This window comes from Camarhynchus parvulus, chromosome 2 (assembly GCF_901933205.1).
Source record: "Camarhynchus parvulus chromosome 2, STF_HiC, whole genome shotgun sequence".
NCBI classification, from domain to species: Eukaryota; Metazoa; Chordata; class Aves; order Passeriformes; family Thraupidae; genus Camarhynchus; species Camarhynchus parvulus.
Window position 1 is genome coordinate 8,405,083 of NC_044572.1, and position 22,744 is coordinate 8,427,826.

At 39.1% G+C, this 22,744-nt stretch overlaps 1 protein-coding gene across 4 annotated transcripts in view; it reads left to right on the forward strand.

Moving 5' to 3' along the window:
- RBM33 (RNA binding motif protein 33) overlaps positions 1-22,744 on the forward strand; it is a 101,938-nt gene that overhangs the window by 37,807 nt on the left and 41,387 nt on the right. For all 4 annotated transcript variants that reach the window (XM_030943752.1, XM_030943753.1, XM_030943755.1 and 1 more), the window contains exons 10-14: positions 3,182-3,240; positions 19,094-19,253; positions 20,151-20,482; positions 21,109-21,351; positions 22,145-22,432. In XM_030943752.1, coding sequence (XP_030799612.1) covers positions 3,182-3,240; positions 19,094-19,253; positions 20,151-20,482; positions 21,109-21,351; positions 22,145-22,432 — 1,082 coding nt within the window. The remainder of the gene's footprint in view (positions 1-3,181; positions 3,241-19,093; positions 19,254-20,150; positions 20,483-21,108; positions 21,352-22,144; positions 22,433-22,744) is intronic.

Consider the following 22,744-nt stretch of genomic DNA (forward strand, 5'->3'; position numbering starts at 1 on the left):
ATAAAGCTCACACACTTCTAATTGTCAGCACCAGGGACACTTTTCCTAACTGCAGATCATAGAAATACACTTTTTAAACATCTTTTTGGTTTGAGTTAATCTTGAAATGCTTCAACTGTATCAGTATTTTCTAAAATAGACTCAAACCTCCTGTAAATTGTTAGAAAATTTTCATGTGAATAAAATATCATATGTAAGAGCTCTGAGTAGACAGCTACTTCAGCCTGAAAAGGAGTAGAAACAGTGTTGAAGAATCCTACCATAGGCCTATTCCTTTGATGTTTCAAAGGTAAATCTCTTTACAGTGACCACCATCTCCCTGCCCAGCCTTGAATTCTGATTTGAAAAAACCAGTTACTTTCAAGTCAGTTTCGTTTCAAATGGATGGGTACTATTTTTAGTCTTTGAAGTTTCATGAATGATTAAGGACTTGGTCTATCAAGCCCCTAAAAGATGAGTCTCTGTGGATACCTGCTGCAGGTACTGTGCAGTTGGTGTTCAGCTGTGCCTCCTGTGGCATTTGAATCTCATATCTTTTAGCTTGTCTCAGAGTTTTATCTTTTCTTTGTGTCCTATTCTGCAAATTACTTTTGAGTTGTAGGTAGTAATTTTTGCTGAATGTGTGTCTGTCACAGACATTTCTTTTCTGAAAAATCCTCTCTTAGGATTTTCCTGCTGAAGCTGAGAAGTTCAGCAACCAGACATAAACAATAGGTTATCTGCTTCTGTGGAATGCAGCAGGTCAGTTCTGGATTGTCCCAGATTGAGTGTTTGGAGATAATGGCCAATCCGGAACTGAGCTCTCTTGGACACAGTCCGAGAGAGCAAGGTTTGTTGATCATTCTTTACTTTCTATTCTTAGGTAGTTAGCAGCTTCTGGAAACTCTCCTTTTTCTTTTTAGTATAGTTAAAATAGATGTTTATATCATAACATAATAACTCAAGCCTTCTGATCATGGAGCCCATCTCGTCTCTTCCTTCACCCCGAAAACCTTGTGTCCAACCGACGACATGTGTCCAAACTTGAGTATGATCAATTTATTAATGCTGGAGAACTGTATATAGATGTACTGTGAAGTACTGATTTAACCTGTGATAATAGGTGTTGCATTTTTCCCCTTAAGCGTTTATACCACCGGTAGCTATTTCAGGGGTCCTGTGGTGCTGCCAAAATTGACATGAACTAATGAGCAGTTTATGGCAGCTCACTATGCCATTTACCTTTTGAAAACTGTTTGGTGTCTTGGGAACAATCACGTTGTAATTCTCCTGAATAATCAGTGTGGGAATTGCTTCTTCATCTTTTCCAGTATAGTGTTGGAATTTATAGCAAGAAGCAATTTAATCTTCTTAAAATAGTGCCTTACAACATGCTGTGTATTATTTTTGAAACATACTTTTCACACCTATGGAATATTTGACATCAAGGAAATGAGGGCTTGAGACTTCTTTGCTGCTTAAGCAAGTGTCCAAGGATTGAAAGGGCACAGAGTTTGAGCTACTATCTTTCATGAGTATTAAATTAATTTGTTGAAAATATATAAATATATGAATTTATATGCTACTGCTGGAGGCAGGATACTGAAATAGACTCTAGTTCAGTTGACATTTCTCTACATTTCCCACCTTACGCTATTTTTCTCAGTGCCTCTTTGACCTATAATACCTGAGCTATTTTAGGACTAGGTCTGTCAAGAGCATCTTACCAATTTTTTTCTGTGTGGCCATGGCTGTTTGATACCAACAGATGTTCATTAGAAGCCAGGATGAAACTCTTCCAGTCATTTTCTGGTGTAATGTGATACAAAGCTTGCACACAGTCCTCCCATGCTGATAGACTGCTGCAATTAGTTTACCCCATCAGTCTCTGAACCAGCAAACCACAAGTACTTAATGAAAGTGGATGGAAGCCAGACATGGACATGAACTGAAAAAAAACCCCCACTAATGCATTAGTTCTTGTGCCTTGGTCACCAAGGGAAAAGGGATTTTTGAGGCATCTTAGCCAGCTCTGTGTTGGGAAATGCACCCAACTTCTCTCAAACTAGAAGCATTTCTTAGCATCTTTCCTGCTCTGAAGTGTAACTCGGTAGCTGTCTGCAAAGGCAGTGTTTAACCCTGCCTGGGAAATGTTTCCCTCTCACTTTCAGAAGTGCTAAAAACAAACTGGAGAAGAATCTTACTAAAAGATTTTAGTAAATGAGCAAACACATTGTGTGGTTGGAAATGCTTTATTGAACTTCTCTAGGCCTTTCATTTAACATGGAAATGTTTGTATTTTTAACCACTTACACAACTGTGAGAGGAAATAAAAAGTGCTCTGGAAAACAGGAAAACTGTTGTTACACTTGGTGTTTGAGGTTGGAATATAGGTTCAGTTCCCAGGGTGATCCAGCTGTAGCACTTTGTGCATTTTGCCATAACATTAAGTGAATGTTTTGGGAAATAGCTTTTTGTGACTAGCATTTCAAAGTGCAGTTGTAAGAGCAAATCATCCATGTTAATCCCTCTGAAATACTAGTTTTAGAGGTTATTTTTTCAGGAAAAGGTCTCCTGATTCTTCTTGGTATCTCTGTGCAATCACTGTCTTTCATCTGAGATCAGCAGTTCTGTGATCACAGTTGCACACACCACTGTGGTGGCAAGGCCAGACAGACTAAGTAGTTTTTGTGTGCTGTTAATTGCAGCTGCCTGCCTCATTTTACCCTCATGAGCAGTGATTTTTACCAGTTAGTATCTCTCATGTTCATGCTTCTTGTGGTAGTTTGGTGGTGAGACTGGGAGTTGCCTTGGAAATGTTGAGTGGCATGAACTTGAGAAGGCAAATTAATCATGTATCCTTCTATTTGAAACGTGAAATTATTGTTAGTGTCTCTGTCAGATTTGTCTAAGGCATGTCTTTGGCTGAATAACTATTCTAGTTTGCCTTCCTGCAACAAGGACCAATTTATTTCTGGAAAAAGCAGAACTAAATTATGCAAATTAACTAGGAGAATCCTAATTGCCCTGTTGCATGTTGTAGGGGAGGGAACGGTTGCTCAAAGTTAATTGTAGGAACTGTGACATGTGAGAGTAAAAGTAGCAGATTTTAATCATGGCTTTTTATTGCAAATGCTTTTGGAAATAACTACAACAACTGTTAGGTGAAACAAATGGTGTTAAAAGGTGCTTCTTGTTTCAGTGCCCTTGCTGCCAGTTCCTGCCCAGCCAAGACCTGCTGTAGGACCCCAGAGATTTCCTGTGAGTAGCAGCTGTTTCTTCTTCTCTGATATGGATAAGCATACATTTGCAAGGAAATATTAATATAGCAAATAAAAGCTGTTCTAGTGAAATATAATTTTAAGGATTTGTAAATATTGACAATACACTCTGCAGTTGAAAATGTTTGTTAAAAGCTTAAGGTCAATGGATTTTTGAGAGTAGAATTAATTCTGTTTAACTGTAAAATTGTTGAACCAGTCTCTCCAGTGGGAAAGGCATGAATGCATCTTGTCTTAAGGAATATGGGCTTTATTTTATTACTCGACTCTTTCTGTATAAATAGAATCCTTATTTTATTTGATATAATAAAAGGCTATTTGAAATAATCCCAAAGCTTAAAAAGCAGTAATATGTATTTATTGTGAAATGCAGCAATCATTTTTATCATTACTAAAGGTATTTCAGCACTCATGTTTTTTATATAAAAAATAGACCTGGATTGCATGACCTTGCTTTCTTTTATGTTTCTCATTCTGAAAACAAACCAGACACTTAGCTGCCTCACTAGGCTAATTTCACTTCATAATAATTTTAAACTCTATGAACGGAAAAAGTATATGCTTCTAGAACTTTTCTCATCATTTGTTTTGTTACACTAAATTCCTAGTTGAAATGGTTAGCAGGTTATCAAAATAAGCAAAAGACCTAGGTTGCAATATTACATAAAGTATTTTCAAGTATATTATACTTCCCAAATATATAAAACACACAAAAAATGTGTTGATGTGTGCAGTGCTGAAGGAGGAAAATAGATGTCTGAACATCTGTGTAGTATCTCTGGCATAGATATCAGATGTACAGGAAAGAAGCAAATTTCAGAAACCTGTGGTTGTTTTTAATGCAGAATATTTTTCATACAGGACTTATGACTGAGGAATTGTGATACCTGTATTTTGCAGAGAAACAGTGTTTACATTCCTGCATTTCTTCTATGAAGTCTTAAAAAATTAAGTTGTAAACCCACTGTTTCATTAAGTATATTCATGTTATATCTTCAAGAAAATATTTTTGAGCTTTTTTAAAAATTAAAAATATTGTGGTTTTCAGAAGAAATAGTTTCTTCAGCAGTCTTTAGTATTATGGGGAGACCTTATTTACATTTTGAAAGTAGTTTTGTTATTTTTTATGAAAACAAGTGTCATGCATTTGTTTTTCTTTGATACTAAGTTGATTTGCCAGTAAACACAATTTGGGATGGAAAGAAATTGGAGAATAAGGAGTATCTGTAAAGGCATTGTAATTGGCATCTTTGAAGTGTGTTTACATCAGCGTAGAAAAATTGGAAATTAATTTTTATTTAAATTGAGTGTGAAATTAGATTTTAGTTCTGTTCACTTTTGGGGTTGCAAGTTGAGAAGTATTGCAAACCTAACTGATATATATGCAGCAGTTTTTAAAAGGGAATAAAGTAAACTGGACATTTTTTGGTTGGCCCTTTACTCCTTTAGCCTACAGGAAAAACTTGACTGCTTGCTGTCTTTTTATTTATATAAGCAGTGCACCAGAAAAGAGTCAGTATAATTAAATTTTCATAAGGAGGAGGAGGAGGGCTGACTTAACTGTGAGGGTCTGGCACTGCCATTTGGTTGCCCTGTTTTTTTTTCTGCTTCAGCACTAAGGTGCTGCATGACCCTGAGAAAGTTGCTTCATCTTACCATGGCTCACTGGGTTATAAAGTGGACTTCCCCTATGAAGTACTTTATAAATTTTGCATGGGTTATCAGTCATATTAGGATTAGGAATTAAGTGTCACTGTGTACATATCTCATGTTTGTTTTATTAAATGTAGTATGTTAGCTCTTGAGCTGAAGACAAATTTACTTTCTGACTAACGTTTTATCTCGCAGAACTACCTTTTTTGCTGTTACATGTCAGACGCCTTTGTGCTATTATAATTCACTTGTTTATGTATAAATGTTGACTTAAAGCAATGCAGCAGTGCTTAGACAATTCTGACAAGCCATTTGAAAAAGATCAAAGACTTACTCCAGACTATGTGCAGTTCATTCAGCCTTTTCTTCATTGTATAAAGAATCTCGGGATATTTAAGTTAGAACTTAAATTTGCTCTTGTTTTTAAGATTGCGTAATGGAAGGATAATAGTTAACTGATTTTTCTGATTGCTTTGCTTCTAAAAGATAGTGGGGTTAGAATTAAATATTTGCAGTCTGCTTTCTCCTTGAACTTTGAACTGGATGGTTTCTTTTCATTGAATGTGACAGAAGTGGAAACATGAAGAGTAATTAAATTCTTGCAAGAGGAGATCAGAAGTGAGCAATGCCATAACTGAAGGAAAAATTTGTCACTGAGTTTCTGTCTTATCTGGGAGAGAAACCTCTCAGTGCAGAGAGCCTGTGTGCTCCAAATATGGGAAGAACTTCAATCAGAGCTAATCAATTGCTAGTCCTAAATCTATTGGAAACCAGGTGTTGTTAATTTAGGGCTGATGAAATGACTTTGTAACCATGTAATGGTTAATTCGTACAACCTTCTGCAGAAGGATGTAATTGAAGGGTTGAACAAAGTTGTAATGAGCGTGTTAACATATGGTGTGAGACCTAAATTATAGGAAATAATGTAGTGCTGTGTCAGGCTAGTGTTGATCAGGACTGAACCTGCTTAGAGTGGAGGCTGATTAAATTCCCTTAATCTTGAATCTCAATTTTAGTATTTCAAGGTAGAGCTCATTGTTCAGTTATTTCTTTCTTCAAACTTAACTCCTGGAATGTTTAGAGAGGGAGTACTGGAAAAGATACAAGGGAATGAATCTGTGTTGTGTGCACAGAGTTACTTTAACACTTACAGTAATCTTGAATCAAGCAATCAAGTTGCCTTACCTGTTACTCTCTAAGCATTTGGGGTGACTTGGTGTGAATGGTGTTTGAGATCTATATGTAACTGATAAGGCCTGAATAAATGGTGGATCTGAGTTGTGTCACAGCTGAGAAACACGGTGCATTTGTGGGATCTGGGAGTTAAGGATGTGAATTCTGTTTGCCTGAATTGCACAGTCCTCGTGGCTGTAGTTCACAGTAATCCAGTCTGAAAGCATGGTTTGAATTAACCTGGACCTGTGCAAGTGCCAACTGAATGTTTTCTTTAAACAGTTTAAAGAATAGATTAAATAACCTCTTTGGCAGAGTCCTTCTGAAGGTCTGGCTTTATCATCTGCCTTTGCTTTAAAGTGGTTAAGAGGCCTTTTCCAGAGTTCCTGTCCCAGTGTCACAGTTGGTATCTCACAAACAACAGTCTACTTTGCAAACTGATCCATTTACTGGAAGGTCACAGGAGACTTCATTCACAGACTGCTCATATGGCTCTTCTAAACTTTTCATGTGTTTTCTGACCAATTTACTAATTCTTGTGGATGCCCCAGTGCAGGGGAAGGAGCTGGAGGGTTTTATATTACCCAAGAGGGACCACTGTGATTTCTGTCCTTCATCCAGTGTTTGTTATCTTGGCTAATTTCTCTTTCACTTCCTGCGTTCTGTGAAGAAAGATGGGATAAAACAAGGGAAGAAGAGATTAAATAGAAAATGGAAGAGGTATTTCAAAACACTTTTTATTATATAAAGGCTGCTGCTAACTGACTGTTACAGAGGCCAGAGCATTAGTGAGTGTGAAGTTGGAAGTTAAAGGAATGAAAAAATCTGGACCATCAGCTTATCTGAGTCCACCAGCACATTTCATGTCTGAAATATTTCAGTGCTTGCTTGAAGAAAAATGTATAGAAGCTTTTGGCTTCAAACATCATTTATTTAACTTAGGAACACCAAAGTAATAATACTACATGAGACACATGTGCAGTATTTTATGGACATTCAGAGGTGAAAGAAGTGTTGTCATGCCCACTTTGGGATGGAGTGTGGCAGAGGGAGGGTCTCAGTGTTCTTCAGCCAGAAATTGTGAGGTATCCCTAGCATCCAGATTTGTGGCTGGAGTGTGGGCATTTGGAGAGAAGAGGGAGCTGGGGAGACCCTGCCTCTCCCACTGCTAAAGGCAGAAGAGAGGGGTTCCTCAGGTCTGAGGCCATTCCACCTCTGCCCATGGCCTGGATCCTCCTCTGCAGCTGCAGCAGAGAGAGCAGAGCCTGTTAATGGAGCTGTGTGCCTTTGGCCAGGAAAGCTCTCAGGAGCTTGGGATGAATTCTCATTCGCCTGTTGTCCTTAAGCTGTCACCTGGGCAGGTGCCCAGCCCACAGACACCTTTGGTCAGCTGGAGTTTCAGAGCTGAAGTTGGGAACAGTCTGAAGTGGTACCAAGCACAAGATGAAGTGGCGCCAGTGTCTGCCTGACTAATTTGTGCCAGGAAGGCTTTGCTAGTTTTTAATGCACAAAGCTTTTCTCTTTTGATAGGACACCTTAGTGCACTGGGTGGGTGTCTTTCAGCTAACTCTTGGATTCATGTCTGAGGAAGCTGAATTGTAAAACATAAATTACATTTTATTTAGTATTTTTAAGACTTTATCAGGTGACTTACCCTCAGGCCCTTGTGAATAGCCAGTGTTGTATGTCTTTCTTATTCCCAGGGGGATTTGACATTATTTGCTTTTGGAACTTACAACTTATTTTTGAAATAATCTTTATCTCAAAGAATACTTTTTTTTCCTTAAACAGCAAAAACCTTAGTAAACTTTCTTCATGTTCTCATTCAACATGGTTCCACTTGATCTCCAGCACATCTGGTGGTGTCTCAAATGGATGCTGTGAAGGGTAGTTGACCAGTTTTGGTTAATTTTTCCATCCTTTCTGGAGTCAGTAGTTTTATTTCTGAGTTTTCAAGTGTTGTTTGTGTTCCAGCCACTGTTTTTAAACACTTCTTTATTGATTTCATCTGTGAAAGGTTTTTAAACAAGTGACTCGTCATTGCTCAAAACAGAAGTTGCTGTCCTTCATGATCAATTGTTTGAAACATTTATTTTAGAAAAGCAATATATTAATGCTATACAAATTAATTATAAGAGGTACATTAGAATACAGCTTACTTATTTTTTCCCAGCTGATCCTTGGACTGACATAGATCACCCCACCATCATTTTAGCAAACATGGGTTGGCTTAATGGTATTATAGTAGGCCTGGGTCTGTGGCTGCACCACCTCTTACAGGATGTAGAGGCAGAAATTTGCTGTGCTTTGGAAAACAAAACTCCTTGCAAAAATGTTGTGTGCAAATAGGGATGAAATTTTTCCCCATTTTTTCAAATTCAGTCATGAATTGCTACATGTGAGTAAGGGTTTTTTAGCACTTGTTATTAATGTGGACTCATAGTCCACATAGTAAGGACAAATTAGAGCCCTGCATCTGACCACAGGCAGTCATTTTAAACTGATATTTAGTAACCTGTGTGTGTTTGCAGCAGTACCTGTGTAGGAGACAAACTGTTAATGAAAATAAAAAGCCACTTGTGAAAATTATTCTCTTACTTCCTCACAATTATTTTGCTTTAGCTATGGCTTCACTATAATGAGTAGCAGTAAATGAAATTTTCCCTCTATTGCTGTGTAGTAGTGGCAGATCACAGGTAGTGTAGAAAGCATTTTGTTTCCATTTAACAGAATACATGGTATCAGGTGGTGTTGATTGACATTTCTTGGATACTGCTTTACACAGCATTTCATGCAAATCATGTTTGAATGAGACTGCTGCATCAAATTACATTTCTTTCAGATTATAGCCCTTGCAGATGTGAGACAGAGCTTGTTCAGCAGCTAAAAAAAGGCTTTGGTTTTTAACAGGTACAGTTTTCACAACTTGACTGCAAAGCTCTGTAATTACAGCACTTAAGATAGTGAAGGAATGATGGGCACTTTCTCTTATCAGATCTATAAGTAGTAGCAAGCAAATGCAGCATGAGATCTCTCCAGCTGTCAAGTATTGTCAGGCTGCCATGGAGGGAAAGCAGTTTAAAATGCAGGTGACATAATACCCAACATCCTCCATTTGCTAGTGGGCTTCTGATTAATCACGATTACCATACATTATCATACCATCAAATTTAATCATATCAATGAATTCCCATCTGCAGGAGGAGCAGCAGCAGCTAAACATGATGGTAACAGCTATTAAATAAGAGAGAAATAGCTGGTTTCTAAATGCAGTAACCCTTTAACTTGTCATGTTGGCTCCAGTGTGCACGTGCTCTATAGACAGGAAAATGGAACAGAAAACTTGTGCATTTATATTTTACTGTCATTTATCTTTCTGTAAGGTGATTGCTGTTTAGCATAGCCAAGAAAAAACAGTGTTGTTGGGTTTTTTCCCTGTGTTAACGACGACAGATTTTCTTCAATCTCAGCTGTAGTACCTGCTAAACACAGAATCACAGAATGGCTGAGGTTGAGAGGGACCTCTGGAGGTCACCTGGTCCATCCCCCTGCTCAGGCAGGGCCACCTGAAGCCAGTTGTCCAGGACCACATGTGGATGGCTTTGGAATATCTCCAAGGATGGTGCAAGTGCTCAGGCACCCTTACAGTAAAAAAGTTTTTGTTTATCTGGATATATAGGTTGTACTTTGGTTTTTGTATATTTCTGTGAATGAAATGTGAAGCTTTTAAAAAATCCATTGTAAGCAAAGCACAAACTTTTGTCAGTGCAAAGAGGGAAAAGTATTATGTAGGTGCTATTTTGCTGTTAATTAAGCACTGTTAGAGTTGCTTTGCAGAAATCAAGACTTACAAAGAAATCCAATTAAAATACGCAGTCTGCTGAGTGCAATACAGTAAGAGTAATCTAAAGCTTAAACACTGAATAGAGAACTAAAATGTATCTATTGTAATACTAGAGAGTATTAGATGATAGTATAGTTATCTTAAGCTATTTCACTGACATGGGAAAATGTCCTTTTAAAAGATAACTCAGTACATTTGTATCATCACAATATGAAAAAGAGTAAATCTATAAACTGGTGTTTGTTCACCTTCTGTGCCTTCATTTCTTGCTAATTCTTTAGAATGTGGAAGTGAAAATGCTTCATTTTATTATAAAGCAGTAAGTCACTACTGTTACAATAAAATAAGGCAATTCAGAGAGATACTATGGGTTGAGTGTAGGATACCCAAAAATTATGAAAATGTTCAGGATTTCTTATCCAATGCATGAATAGTACTTGCAGGCATACTGGGAACTCTGAGTATGTAAAATTATCACATCAGTGTGTTTGTAAGGTCAGAAATGTGCAGAACATCTCAAAAATGAGATTTCCTAACAGAACTAAAAACCATCAATCCAGTAATTTGATTACTAAGTAATTAGGTCCTTTTCAAAGTCCAGGTTAGCAACAATTCTCATTTTTGTTTTCTGTAGAACTGGCTGCTTGTTGACTTTTTTGTAGCAACCTGACCATTTCTTATTAAAGAGAGAAGCATCATCCCCAGGTCACATTGAGGTCCTCAGATTGTTTTTAAATAAATTGTAACTGCAACTTCAAGCTTGGAGTGTAATGTAGAAATCTTGAATTTGATATTCATGATCCAGTTTAGTTGTAGCCTCAAGTTGTTCGAATTGTTAGTGACTTGCAGACCATCAAGATACACATAAACACCATGATAACATTTCCATGGAGTAGTTTCTGCAAAGTCCAAGGGACATTAGTTCTGACAACAGGAAAAGTTCCTAATTTTTTATACATCCATAAAACTGTTAGCTGTCAACACAAAATGTATGCTGAAGGATTTTACTGTCTTTTACTAAATGATGATGAAGTCCTCATCTTTCAAGGGAGGGTTCATTGTTCTAAATGACATTAATGTCTCTTACACTCTTTCCCCAATTTGTTTGTGTTGTACTTAACCTTAGAAGTTAGAGGGCACCAAACAAAAATGATCATGCTCTCTTCCACACCCCACTCCTGCAGAGGATTGCAAACTTAAGTGAAACTGAATCTTCCAGATGAATTAGTTTAACAATTTAGTGTTAAAGAACTTCCTTAGGTTTGTGGTTTGAGAGGTTTGGGTTTACTCTTCCCCCTCAGTATGTGCAGGTTGCAACAGCTTGTCTGTCACAATATTCTTCATTATGGCCTGTCTCTGCTGGAGGCACTCTTCCTTCATCCATACCAAATAGATGGATGGGAGTATGGTTTTTTTGCAGATCAGCACTTTAAATTAGGAATTTAAATCTAGAGTTGGGATCTTGTTACCAGTACATTTTCTCTGTCTGTATTTCATTAAGGCTCTCTGAAGCAGAAGTTCTGTGGAGATGTGGTTGCCTTTGGGCCCATCTGCTTTGGTGCTTCTCTTGGAGACACACGGAAGTTGGGAGTGGTTTTGTCTCCATTTGCAGCATGAATATCTTCCTCTTGGATGTATTGCAGGGATGCCCTGAAACTTGCTGGAAAGGGACACTTTTAGTATACAACTGTTAAAATTTTTAGCTTTAGTCTCCAGAACTGTTAGGGATTGTCAGTTGACTGGGAATACCCATCTCTGTCTGCATTGCCTGTGTTACTTATGTTAGCTATTTGATCATGAATTGGCTTAAATAACAGGGGATTCCATGCCTTTCTCTCCTTGCTTGTAGTGGTTTACCATGTTGGCTGACATGGAAATTCTACTTTGAGACCCTAAACAGTGAAATAAGGCATTGGTGATTTCTCCTACAGATGACCTGGACTTCTGCCTAAGCCTCCCAACACTCTTTCTTGTGTCTTGGAGTTGTGTAGTGTAAGAGAGGAGCATATCCAAGTTGTGTGGTACATTTTAATTTTAAAAATTACTTCCAGTTCAGTTGAGAATATCAACCCATTCTCTGTGACTCAGTCTGCCTGTAGTGCCAGCATCTGTGCAGTCCACAGACTTGAACCAGTGCTTGGCTAGCTATATATTTTCCCCTCAAAAAACATGTTCTGGAAACTTTGAAAATACTTATATAGGTGGCATAAAACTGTTGTCTGGACTTTTATGGGCACTCTGAACTTTTTCTGTCCATGATTGGCATGAATCAAGGTGTATCTTTTATATTAGGTGATCTTTTCCTAAATCTTTTGGGAAAACCATGGTGCTTGCTAGGTTTTATTTCACCTTGATGGACTTAGGTGATTGTTATAGACTTGAGAAGAACAATACTGAATCATTGAAACTGTATTTAAAAAGTATAAAAATTAATTTTATAATAAAGAATTTCCATGAGTCATTCCTTTCTGTATGCTGTGCAAACAAAAAAAAAATACTGTGAAACTTGAAGACCCATATTTCATGGAAGATGCAGATACATATTTCTACTTGGAAATTTTTGAACCATGTCCAAGATATATGAGCAGGGTTTCCTACACAAGAGGCTGAAAAGTCAGTTTCTTGCACAGGAGGTAGGCAGTTTAGGAAAGCTTTCTGAAAAGTCTGGGGGCTGCTGAAATAAGAGGATTAACATCTTGTGACAGATGGCTATAGTTTTAATTGTCATAGGTTATAGTGGTCATTATTCTTTGCATTTAAACCATATAAGAAGAATTAACTGAGTGGCCCTGCTTAACTGTCAATGGGGTTCTCCTAGTTCTTTGCATTTTAAGTGAGATTAATAAATGAAAACATGTTGTACAGGCAGGGTGTATTTTATTGAAAGATTCATGACGTTTCAATGACATTGTTAAGGTATTTAATTAGTCTCATGAAGAAAGTGGAGTGACCCCTTTAGAGAAGCTGATAAATCATATAATAGCTGTTAGATCCTCTTTATTCCTTGCTTTATAAGATTAACTTTGTGCTAAGCAATTTATGCTAAGTTTTCCCTTTTATTGGTAACCAAAGTTATCTGTGCTTCCTGAATAGATTATTGGAGATAACATCATGTAATTAACAAGAGATGCAGAAAAGTAAAAGTACAATTTGTGTAAGAATTGTATGAGAGAAAATGTTAATTTCTTAACTAGGAAGGATATTTAAAGGGATAAAAGGAAGGCAAAATAGTGCAGTTCTTTGAAAGGATTAAAGTAACCTTATCTCGTGTTCTTTCAGAAGGTGGGATTGCATGAGTGTGTGAAAGTCATGTTCAATGAGCTATTCACAACTCTAATGAATTGTAGACACAAGTTTGCATTGCCTTTTTTTTTTCCAAATGTGATTGATAAGGTGTAGGTTATGCCTTAGCTATACTGAATAATTGAAATTAGTAGAAGGGGAAATTGTACAACATGCAGTTATTCAGAACTCTATAAAAATGTCAGTCTGAAGTGTGCAGTAAATTATGGTGTGTGTGGCAGGAAGAGTGGGTACATTTTTTGGTAAGAGTAAACATCACAAAATCAAAGATTTAAGACAAAATACCTGTCAGCAGCACTTCACTGTGGTGTTATCTTCTCTTTTGAAGTATTTCTGAAATGTCTGTGAGGGTGTTCTCTTAAGAAATCTATACAGAATCCTATTTCCAGTGTAATTTCCTTCTAGACCTCAGGTCTTTTATTCTTAAGCAGCACCTTTTTTTCTTCTTGAATTTTGAAAATAAAATTGCAGGAGAATCAATTAAATTATGGAGTTCAGAGCTTTCCTTAAAAACAGGAGAAGATACAGATATCTGCTGGGTCATTCTTAGGGACATTTGGTAACTGTCATGGTAACCATTTCTGTATGAATGTGAACCAACCTTGTGGGATCTCACTGGGAAGGCACATAAATGTTTGTCCTTTCCCTCAGTGATAGAGTTGGCCCCAGTGTTGGACTGAGATGTAGAACCTCGGAGCCCTGGCTGATCTTATGAATTTGCAATTTTCTTCTTTAAGTTGGAACCTGTTAGCTCAAAAATGGGTGCTCTGAACACTTTAGTAAGGAAGTTTCCTGAAAGATTTAATAATGGTGAAGTAATAGTTAAAATGTTTTTTGCAGGGACTCCTGCTGATGTGTGTACTGAATAGTTGGGTGTAATTTGAAACTGTCCGGATAGCAAAACCATGAAAAATGGGAGTAACTACTGTGCATATAAAGATTTATTATGCATCTATGTTACAGTATGCTTATTTTATCAAAAATAGACCATTATGAAACCTGGCTTTTGCACCTGCTCTTCATTAATTTTTGAAGTTAAATAGCTCTGAGTGGTCTTTTCCACCAAATACCAGAGGGCACTTGGGGGTTATTAGCAACAAATACTTGCTGAATGTAGAGTTTAACATTAATGGTAAAATAATCCACTACTAAAATTGTAGTTTAACTACTGTTAAACACAAAAAAAAAACCACCAAAAAAATAAGCCCACCCTCAAAAGCTTTAAGCAATGGAGAACTGTTATATTACTTTGTACTGGTTTTAGGGCAATTAGAATTTGACATAAGTAAAAGTTGAAGTGGTAGTACTGTATTTCTGTTGAATTGGAAAAAAAAGTAATGTCATTTGAAAACAATAGACAAAGACCTCATAATTTAGAAAAACACTCATAATAATTTATGTATTTTCTTTTTTAAAAAGAGTATTGTGTGTCTGGAAGTAGTTGAATGTTAGAGTTTTCACATGGAGTGTGTGATATGAATCAGTTGCACAACTGAATTCCTATTGCAATTATCCTGGGAGCTTTTTCTGAAGAAAAATCTCAGCAATGTAAGATACGAAAATATAAGCTTCTCCCTCCCTGTTTATACTGTTATTTAGGGCAGAAGTTTTTATCTGTAGGGATATAGAAGCAAAGCTGGTTTAGGAAAAAAGTGGAGGTCAGTTTATCATGACTGTAAGAAGGGAAAGAATCAATCTAATCTTTTTTTTTTTTTTTTTAGAAGCAAACATTAGTAATTCATTTTTCAGCAAATAACAAATGTCTTTGCAATTAATTTTGCATGATTGGCCTTTGGTTATCAGCCAAGAAATGTGATCAGTCATAATTTAGTAGTTTTTCAAAATGTCAAACATTAAATCTGCTCAGCAATCGAATAAGTAGATATTTGTTAGTGAATCTGGAATCTTAAAAAGTGGAAAAAACCTCAGAGTTCTTCACTGCTAGGGACAGAAAAAAGAGAGGCCAATAGGAAGAGTTCCAAACTTCAGATATGTCCTTCTTGTTCTTTCTTGGACTGTTTTAAGAGTTATTTTGACCTAAACTTGTGTTGTGGCACGTACTTACATGACATGTACTGCTAACTAGAGGAAAAAATTCTTAATGTATCTTAGTGAGCATTTGTTGCGATTTTTTGACACTAGCTTTTGGATAACAGTTGGATACCTGTTATTTTCTGTTAAATCAGTGCAGATATTGAGAGGACATTAAATGTTTTGATTCTTAAACAAGAATCAAAGCAGATTTCAAGCTCCCTGTGATCTTCTGTACCAAAGGCTGGACACCTTTGGTATAGAAGATCACAGGGAGCTTGAAATCAGCATTGCTACTATTTTTAATAGTAAAATGTCTTGATGGTTATTGGTTTGTGGTTTTTTTTTTTTTCTTTTTGTTTGTTTTTTTGTTTGCTTTTTTTTTAAGTGTGAGCTTTCTTGGACTTAAAATGACCTTGCATTACTCAGTTCTAAAACTCACCTAAAGCTTATTTCATAAAGGTTTGTTTCTTTATGATGGGAAATATAAAGCTGCTCTCAGTGTGTGTAATACTAACAGACTTTGGTGGCTTAAACCAAGATGTTGTGCTGGTTGGTGGCCTCATTTTCAATCCTTTTGGTTGAAATTTTCCAAATATACTTTCATTTTAAAACTGAAATGGTGGAAAAATACTTTTATGCCCAAGTGAGTTATTTAGAAATGTTTTATTATTGCTCATTTTCCAAGGAAGAAAACTGAGTTTGGCTGCACTGAGGATGTTTCAGTACATGAAGGCTGTGTGAAATTCAACAGGACTTTCCATGCATTTGCAATTCAGGGCTGCCTTAGGAGGAGACAAATCTGGGCATAATAATGAGGGTACAGGTTGGCAGGAGAGAGAAGGCTGGTACAAAGAATTGTTTATTTGAAATAAACATACTGGGTTTTTTTCAACCTGTGCCTGCTGCTTCCCTGGCAAGAAAAAGAGGGGAGATGGCCTGATGTAAGTGTACAGACAAAGAAATCAGGGGCTGAGGGGGGCAAGTAGGAGCTCCTGACCAGCTGCTACCACACAAGACCACCAGCTTGGAGTCTGGAAATTGGGAAGCTGGATCCATGCTGGGATTAGAAACCAGTGGCCAGAGTGAAAGACATGATGAGGATGACAGAATGTGTCTGAAGGAATGTGCAGGACCAGGAGAACAAAAAGGCAGATTGGGCAAGGAATTGATGATTGAGGAAGATGCTTGAGACCAGGTTACAGATGTGGTTGAGAAGCAGAGATGGCTGCTTAGTTTGTAGCCTAAGCCTGTTCCCTTCAGCCTAGCACTAAAACTGAAGTCTGGAGTGAGAGGAGAGACTGATAAGGATCTGTTACCTCAACCAGGTTAGAATACATGGAGTTGGAAGAAGCAGGTAGAGGAGACCATGATCACTGCACTGGCATTTGGTGCTTGGAACCAAGCCCAGACAGTTCATTGCTGCTGCCAGTTCTTCAGCTCGGGTGGCAGAAATGTGACACTTAAGATTTATTAGCCCAGGTTTCAGTAAGTTTCCACGTAATTTGTTTTTTGCTGGCTATTTTACAAATGACTAAGATATGTGTAGGCATATGTCTAGGGGAAACTAAGAGGAATTTGAGAACTTCTAAGTCAAGCTCTCTGAAAATGGGGAAAAAAGGTTGTCAAGACCATGCTCTGTCCCGAGATGCAAGATGAGCATGTGGCTACGTGCTGTAAATCAGATGCAAGGTTAAAACCATCTTGTGTGCAAGTGCCCTGTTGAACTGGGTTCTCCCATGCTCCTGTTGCAATGGCCTTATGCATTATCCACTGGTAAACTAATAACTAAATAGCTATAATATAAATAGCTAAAAACGAGTGGGTCTGCTGGGTGCCTCCCTCAAGGGTGTGCAGCATGTGGAGGGGCTCTGTGTGTATTCCCTGGGATTGCTGTAAGAGCAATACTTTGACAAATAGGCTTTTGTCACCAAAGCTTCTGAGCTGAGGGAATGCATCTAACCTTATATTGAAAGTAGCTCTGGCAGCTCCTATGTGCAGTGATGCTGGAGGTGTGGTTTGGGAGTGAAGGGTCAGGATCCTCAAGGTTTGTGTTCAGCTGATCTTCTGGCAGGCAGCCAGCGCTGTCCTGCTCAACATGAGGGAAGGGCAAAGCTGTTCAACATCCTTGTTCTGCTAAACCTGAGAAGGTTTTTATGGAACAAATAAATGTCACTTTTTTCCATCCCAAACAGCTCCATCTTGCTCCAACTGCTGTTGTTTGCAGATAGCCTGTGAAATTCAAAGGCAGTAGTCAGTTCCAAGGTGGCAGGAATACTGTGTGTTGTGACTGTTCACTTGCAGAAGTGTACAGCTCCTCCTACAAACAGTGTGTATGTTATGATGACTGTCATGCTTGAGTGTAATATAATGTCTTTTCACTAAATGAAATATCCACAGGAGACTGGCTGACTGGAAGCAAGGGGATATAGACCCTTTAATCTCTAGGAATGATAATGTATTTACAGTTGATGGCTGTATAATGACATAAGTAGTCACAGTCTTGGTCCTAAATAAGAGGTTTCAGTATCTCACATATCCCCATTCAGGTGTTTCAGGAAGGCCACAGATTTAATAATGGATCTGATCCTTGGTGCTTCTCATCTACTTATTTGGGCCTTGCCAATCCCCGGTGTATTGTGCTGGTAGAAGGCTGTAAAAGCAGCTCTGTCTTGTGCTGCTTTGATAGTGAGTATGCTCAGGGCCATTGTTGCTGTGTGAGAAATTCTTATCCTAAAATTCCAGTCTTTGTGCAGTACAAATATGATAGGGTGAGACTGTGCGTACCCTTGGTGAGGTCAACTCAAGAGATAAGAGATAATCTACTGCAGCTTAGTTGTTTGGTCCTTTCCTGATGTCAATACTTCAGTCTAGCAGGGAGCTTTTGGTCTGGAATCTGTTTTGAAAAGCTTGTCTTCAGCAGTGCAAGTTTTAAGCCTCAAGGTGAGCATCACATGTAGACAGAACAGATCCCACCACTGATTTCAGAATCTTTATAGAAAGCAAGGATGTTCACAGATTATTTTCATTTCTTACTTGATTTACTCACATAATAAGGAAATGGTTGAGAATATGTGAAGCAAAGCTTACTCTGTATATCAGAGGTTGCCAGTGTATTTTGTCAACTCTTGATAGGAAAAAAATTCTAGTGTGAATTACTCAATTAAATGTGTCTTCTGCAGAGTTCTGGTTTTGTATTAATATACTGCTTCCTGCAATATGCATTAAAAAGGGCATTAAAAAAGGAAAAAAATCCAGTGCCTTACTGGAAGAAAGAGTACAAAATTTTCTTTCTTAAAATGCTTCAGATGCTAAACTGTGAATAGCCAGAAATGTTACTCTCCTCTTAATTCTTTTAGAAAGATGATTTCTTTAATTTTCTGGATGTTGTAAATTGTCCTTCCCCCCCATTTTTTAAGTAAAGCTGCTCCCTTCTGTAGCTTACATTGTGCTAAATTGATGATGAAGAATAGTATGGTTTATGAAGATAAATGTCAGGAATGTCTTCTAAAGTAGACATTCAGATTTTTTTGGATTAATGGGAAAGAAGGTCAATAATTGCATGGATTTCAGAAATAAGCTTGAGAAGAAATGGCATTCCTGTGGTGCTAGTGATTATTAAAACATTGTGAATTCATTTCAAGATACTGTACTCGGGTTTAATATATCTTCCATTGTGAAGGAATGACTCAGTAAGGGCTGTCAATTTGTACAGGTGATAGGAGATAATTCATACAGCAATTGTATTTTTGAGAGAAAAAAAGTTATAGCAGACAATACATAAATTTCTGGATGGTGGCCTTAATTTTAATTCTGCCTTATTAAATAGGGCCCTCCAGACTTCCAGCAGCATACACCTGGACCAGTTCCTACCAACTTCTCCCAAGCCCCGAGGCTGCCAATCCAGGACCAGTGGAGAGGGCCACCCCCACCACCTCCACCACTCCCTCCTCCACCTCCTCAGGACAGAGATCCTTTCTTCTTAGCAGGTGAGCATTTTCAATCCCATTAACAATTAACACCCACCTGTTGTAAAGTGACTGCACTGTCACTGCATATCCCACAACATGAAGTATTCAGAAGAACCTGAAGGCTGGAAGATCCCATTTGATGTAGCCAGGCTGGACCATGCCAGAAATTCTGGTTGTCCAGTCTATTTTTACTACTTTGGATTTTTGGATGTGAATTTTTACTTTTTTTTAATATGTCTTCACCTGTAACTGCCATGAGTCCAGATATTTATATATACACAAAAATAATTCATATCTACGTGATTGTTGCAATAAAGTTGTTGCATTTTGTCATAATTTGGATAACAAGTACTCTCCATACACTTGGGTTTCTTGTAACTTTTTAAACTGCCTGGACTGTGTGTGTAGTGTAAGAAATTCTGTTAAGGTTTGATAAAATGATATAGCCTAGCAAACAAAAGAGAGGGTAAGTTATATTTATACCACATATATGTAATGTGTATATATATATATACACACACACACAATATTTTTACACATGTACAGTATGTTAAAATGTGCTAAATACCTGATCAGCAAATGGTGTCAATGCTGTATGAGTTCTTCTGTGGTTTAAACTGTAATCACTGGAATCCTTCATTGATTTTATTAAAGTAGAATTTCCAAAAGGTATTGCTGATTCCAGCAGAGTACCAGTTGTGCCGGTCTTTCAAGGATCAATTCCTTTTAATATACAAATTACAGGAACAAGAGAAACATAACCTTGAGGGTAGCTCTTATAATTAAAACATCCCACAGAATTTTGCATTCTGCAAATTTGAGGTTACTTTCCGAATCAGACTAGAGCTTTATGTTTCTGAAATGTGTTTGTGTCCTGGGAAGGTTGTGAGTGATTTAATTCTCTCATTCCCGCAGATCCGAGGTTCCCGGGTCACCCCTTGTTTGAGCAGCGCAGTCCCCCGCCGCCACCGCCTCCTCCGCTTCTGAACAGCGCCCATCCCGTTCCTACGCAGAGCCCGATGCCCTTCAGCCCGCCCGGGCCCGCCTTTACCCAGCAGGGCCAGCAGCCGGTGTACCCCCGGGAGCGGCCGGTGCGGCCCGGCATGCAGCCCCAGGGCCCCGTGGGGATCCTGCACTTCAACCAGCCCGGCTCTGCCACCCCGCGGCCCTTCATCCCCCCGCGGCAGCAGTTCCTGCAGGCGCCGGGACAGCCCTTCCTGGCCCCGCACACGCAGCCCAGCATGCAGGTACAGGCCTGGGGGAGTGATGGAGCCGAAGCGTTGCAGCTCCGAGGGGCATGGCCCTGCAGTGCCATCGCTGCAGTGCCTGGAGGGTGACGGATCTTCTGCATCTTCCCCCCCGCCGCCGTGTCCGCTCTCGCTCGGTGCCGGCCTGGGGCAGCGCGGGGCGGCAGCGCCCTCTGCCGGCAGCGGGCTGCGGCCGCTGGAAGCGGGGCAGCGCTTCGGGGATGTGCAGGGGCCCAGGGTAAACCTCATTAGAAAACGGGGTAGAGGACAGCAACCCTTGAATTCGTATTTTTCTTTTTACTTCACCGTTGCCTTACACAGGTTTTAAGGGTAGACCTTGCACCTCTCTGTTTGGTCTGTTCTTTCCTGTTTCCTAGTGTAACCTGCTTCATGGTTGCTCATAGTTCTGCACCTTGGTCAAGGTAGACCAGTCAGGAATGGAGATATGTATTCACTTTTATTCATTACAATGGGTTTTCTGACCACATCAGAGACCTAGCATTTTGCACTCCTGAAAAAGAGTACTTCAGCTACACTGAAGAGAAAGAGCTCAGGACTCAGGAGGCTGGAGGTGCTTTTCCAGAGTTTATTACCTTGAAACTAAAATATTTTTTTTTCATGTGAAGGGTCCCATGCATCCTCCATTACAACCTCAGCCACAACCACAGCCTCATCAGCAGCATCACCAGCAGCAACAGCAGCACCATCACCAGCAGCAGCAGCAGCATCACCATCTCCAAGGGCCTCCACAGCCGTTGATGCCCATGAACCAGCCGCAGTTCAGGCCTCACATGCAGGCCACACAGCAGCAGCCAAATAACAACAGGATGCAGTGTCAGCCACGACAGGGTCCAATGAAGCCAAGGCATGTAAGTACCACATACAACAGTGTCCTGCATGAGTAGCAGGCATGTAAGCACAGGTTTCAAAACCCACCAACGTGGATTTTCAGTTCTATTTAGTCCCTTCCTACTCTCTCCTCTACTTTTACCATTTGTTGCTTGTTTTCTGCCTTGATTGTTTTATAATATGCACTGAAAAATACCATGTGTATCTTTCTTTTCTCCTCTGGTCTTCAGTGTTCTTTTTGATTTGGGTGCAATAGGAGATGTTGCAGATGCCCAAGAACTAGCAATGAAGGGGTGGTGAAGAAGAGGTTTGCTTTATAAGGCTTTACAACTGCTGGCAGTCTGTGCTTGTGTGGGAGCCCAGTTTTGTGACACTCTTTTAAATTGAAGGCCTCTCCGTACCACTGCTGATCAGTTTTCTGGTTCAGATAATGCCTCTTCTGTCTTCTGAGTTTCCTTCAATGCAGCATATTCTGCTGCTTGGTAGGTTGGGTAGGACAACAGCCTGGAGCAGTGCTCAAGACAATATAACTATAGTTTAGCATAATTGCTCTGATTAGGAAAGGAAATCACACAGTGAATCCAGTTTCTGAGAATGGTGTTAAACAAGTGAGATTAAGTTTTGCTTTTAATTATAAAAAAAGGTTATTAAAATGTTCTCATTGCTGTATTTCTTTTCTGATATTTATGATACTGTGCCTCTTCACAAAGCTTATTTTCCCAAATGGAGCTAAATCAGGAAAATGTGAAATCAGAATCACTTCAGCTTGGTTTGTGGTGGAAATCAGCAGTTCTTTTCCTTTGTTCTTTCCAGAGTACCCCATCCCAGAATATTGCCAAGCGTTCCAGTCAGCAGCTGCAGCCGGCGGCTCCCAGGAACAGCAACCTGCGCGAGCTGCCCATCGCCCCGGCCCACGCCTTGGACATGGGCAGCACCCGCCGCAGCTCCACCCCTGCTGCCCAGGTCAAACCCATCCCCAGCACCCTGCCTGCCACCAAGCCTGCCACTGCTGCTTCCAACTCCCAGGGAAGGCCTGAGATGAAAGCTAAACCCATCACCCCAGTGGGCCAGGCAAAGTCAGAAGGAAAATGTGAACCAGAGGTAAGGGATTTTTTGTTTTGCTTAAACAAAAGTGTTGGGGAAGATGAAACAGGAAAGCTTTATAAATATGGTTGCCTGGCAAAAGATTTTGAGAATATAGAAACTATAAGTGAGATTGACATGAAAGCAAGCTTTGAGATACCTCAGTTACTGAACAACTGGAAAACAATGGTGTGGCTGGCTGAAGGTAATCCCCTTTTGATGAAACAATACCCTCTGCTTGCAGACAGCTCCAAGGGTCAGAGCAGACCCTACTAGCTTAGCAGAAGTGGTCCAAAGAGGAGTTTTTAGAGTTTAAAATGTAACACAGTA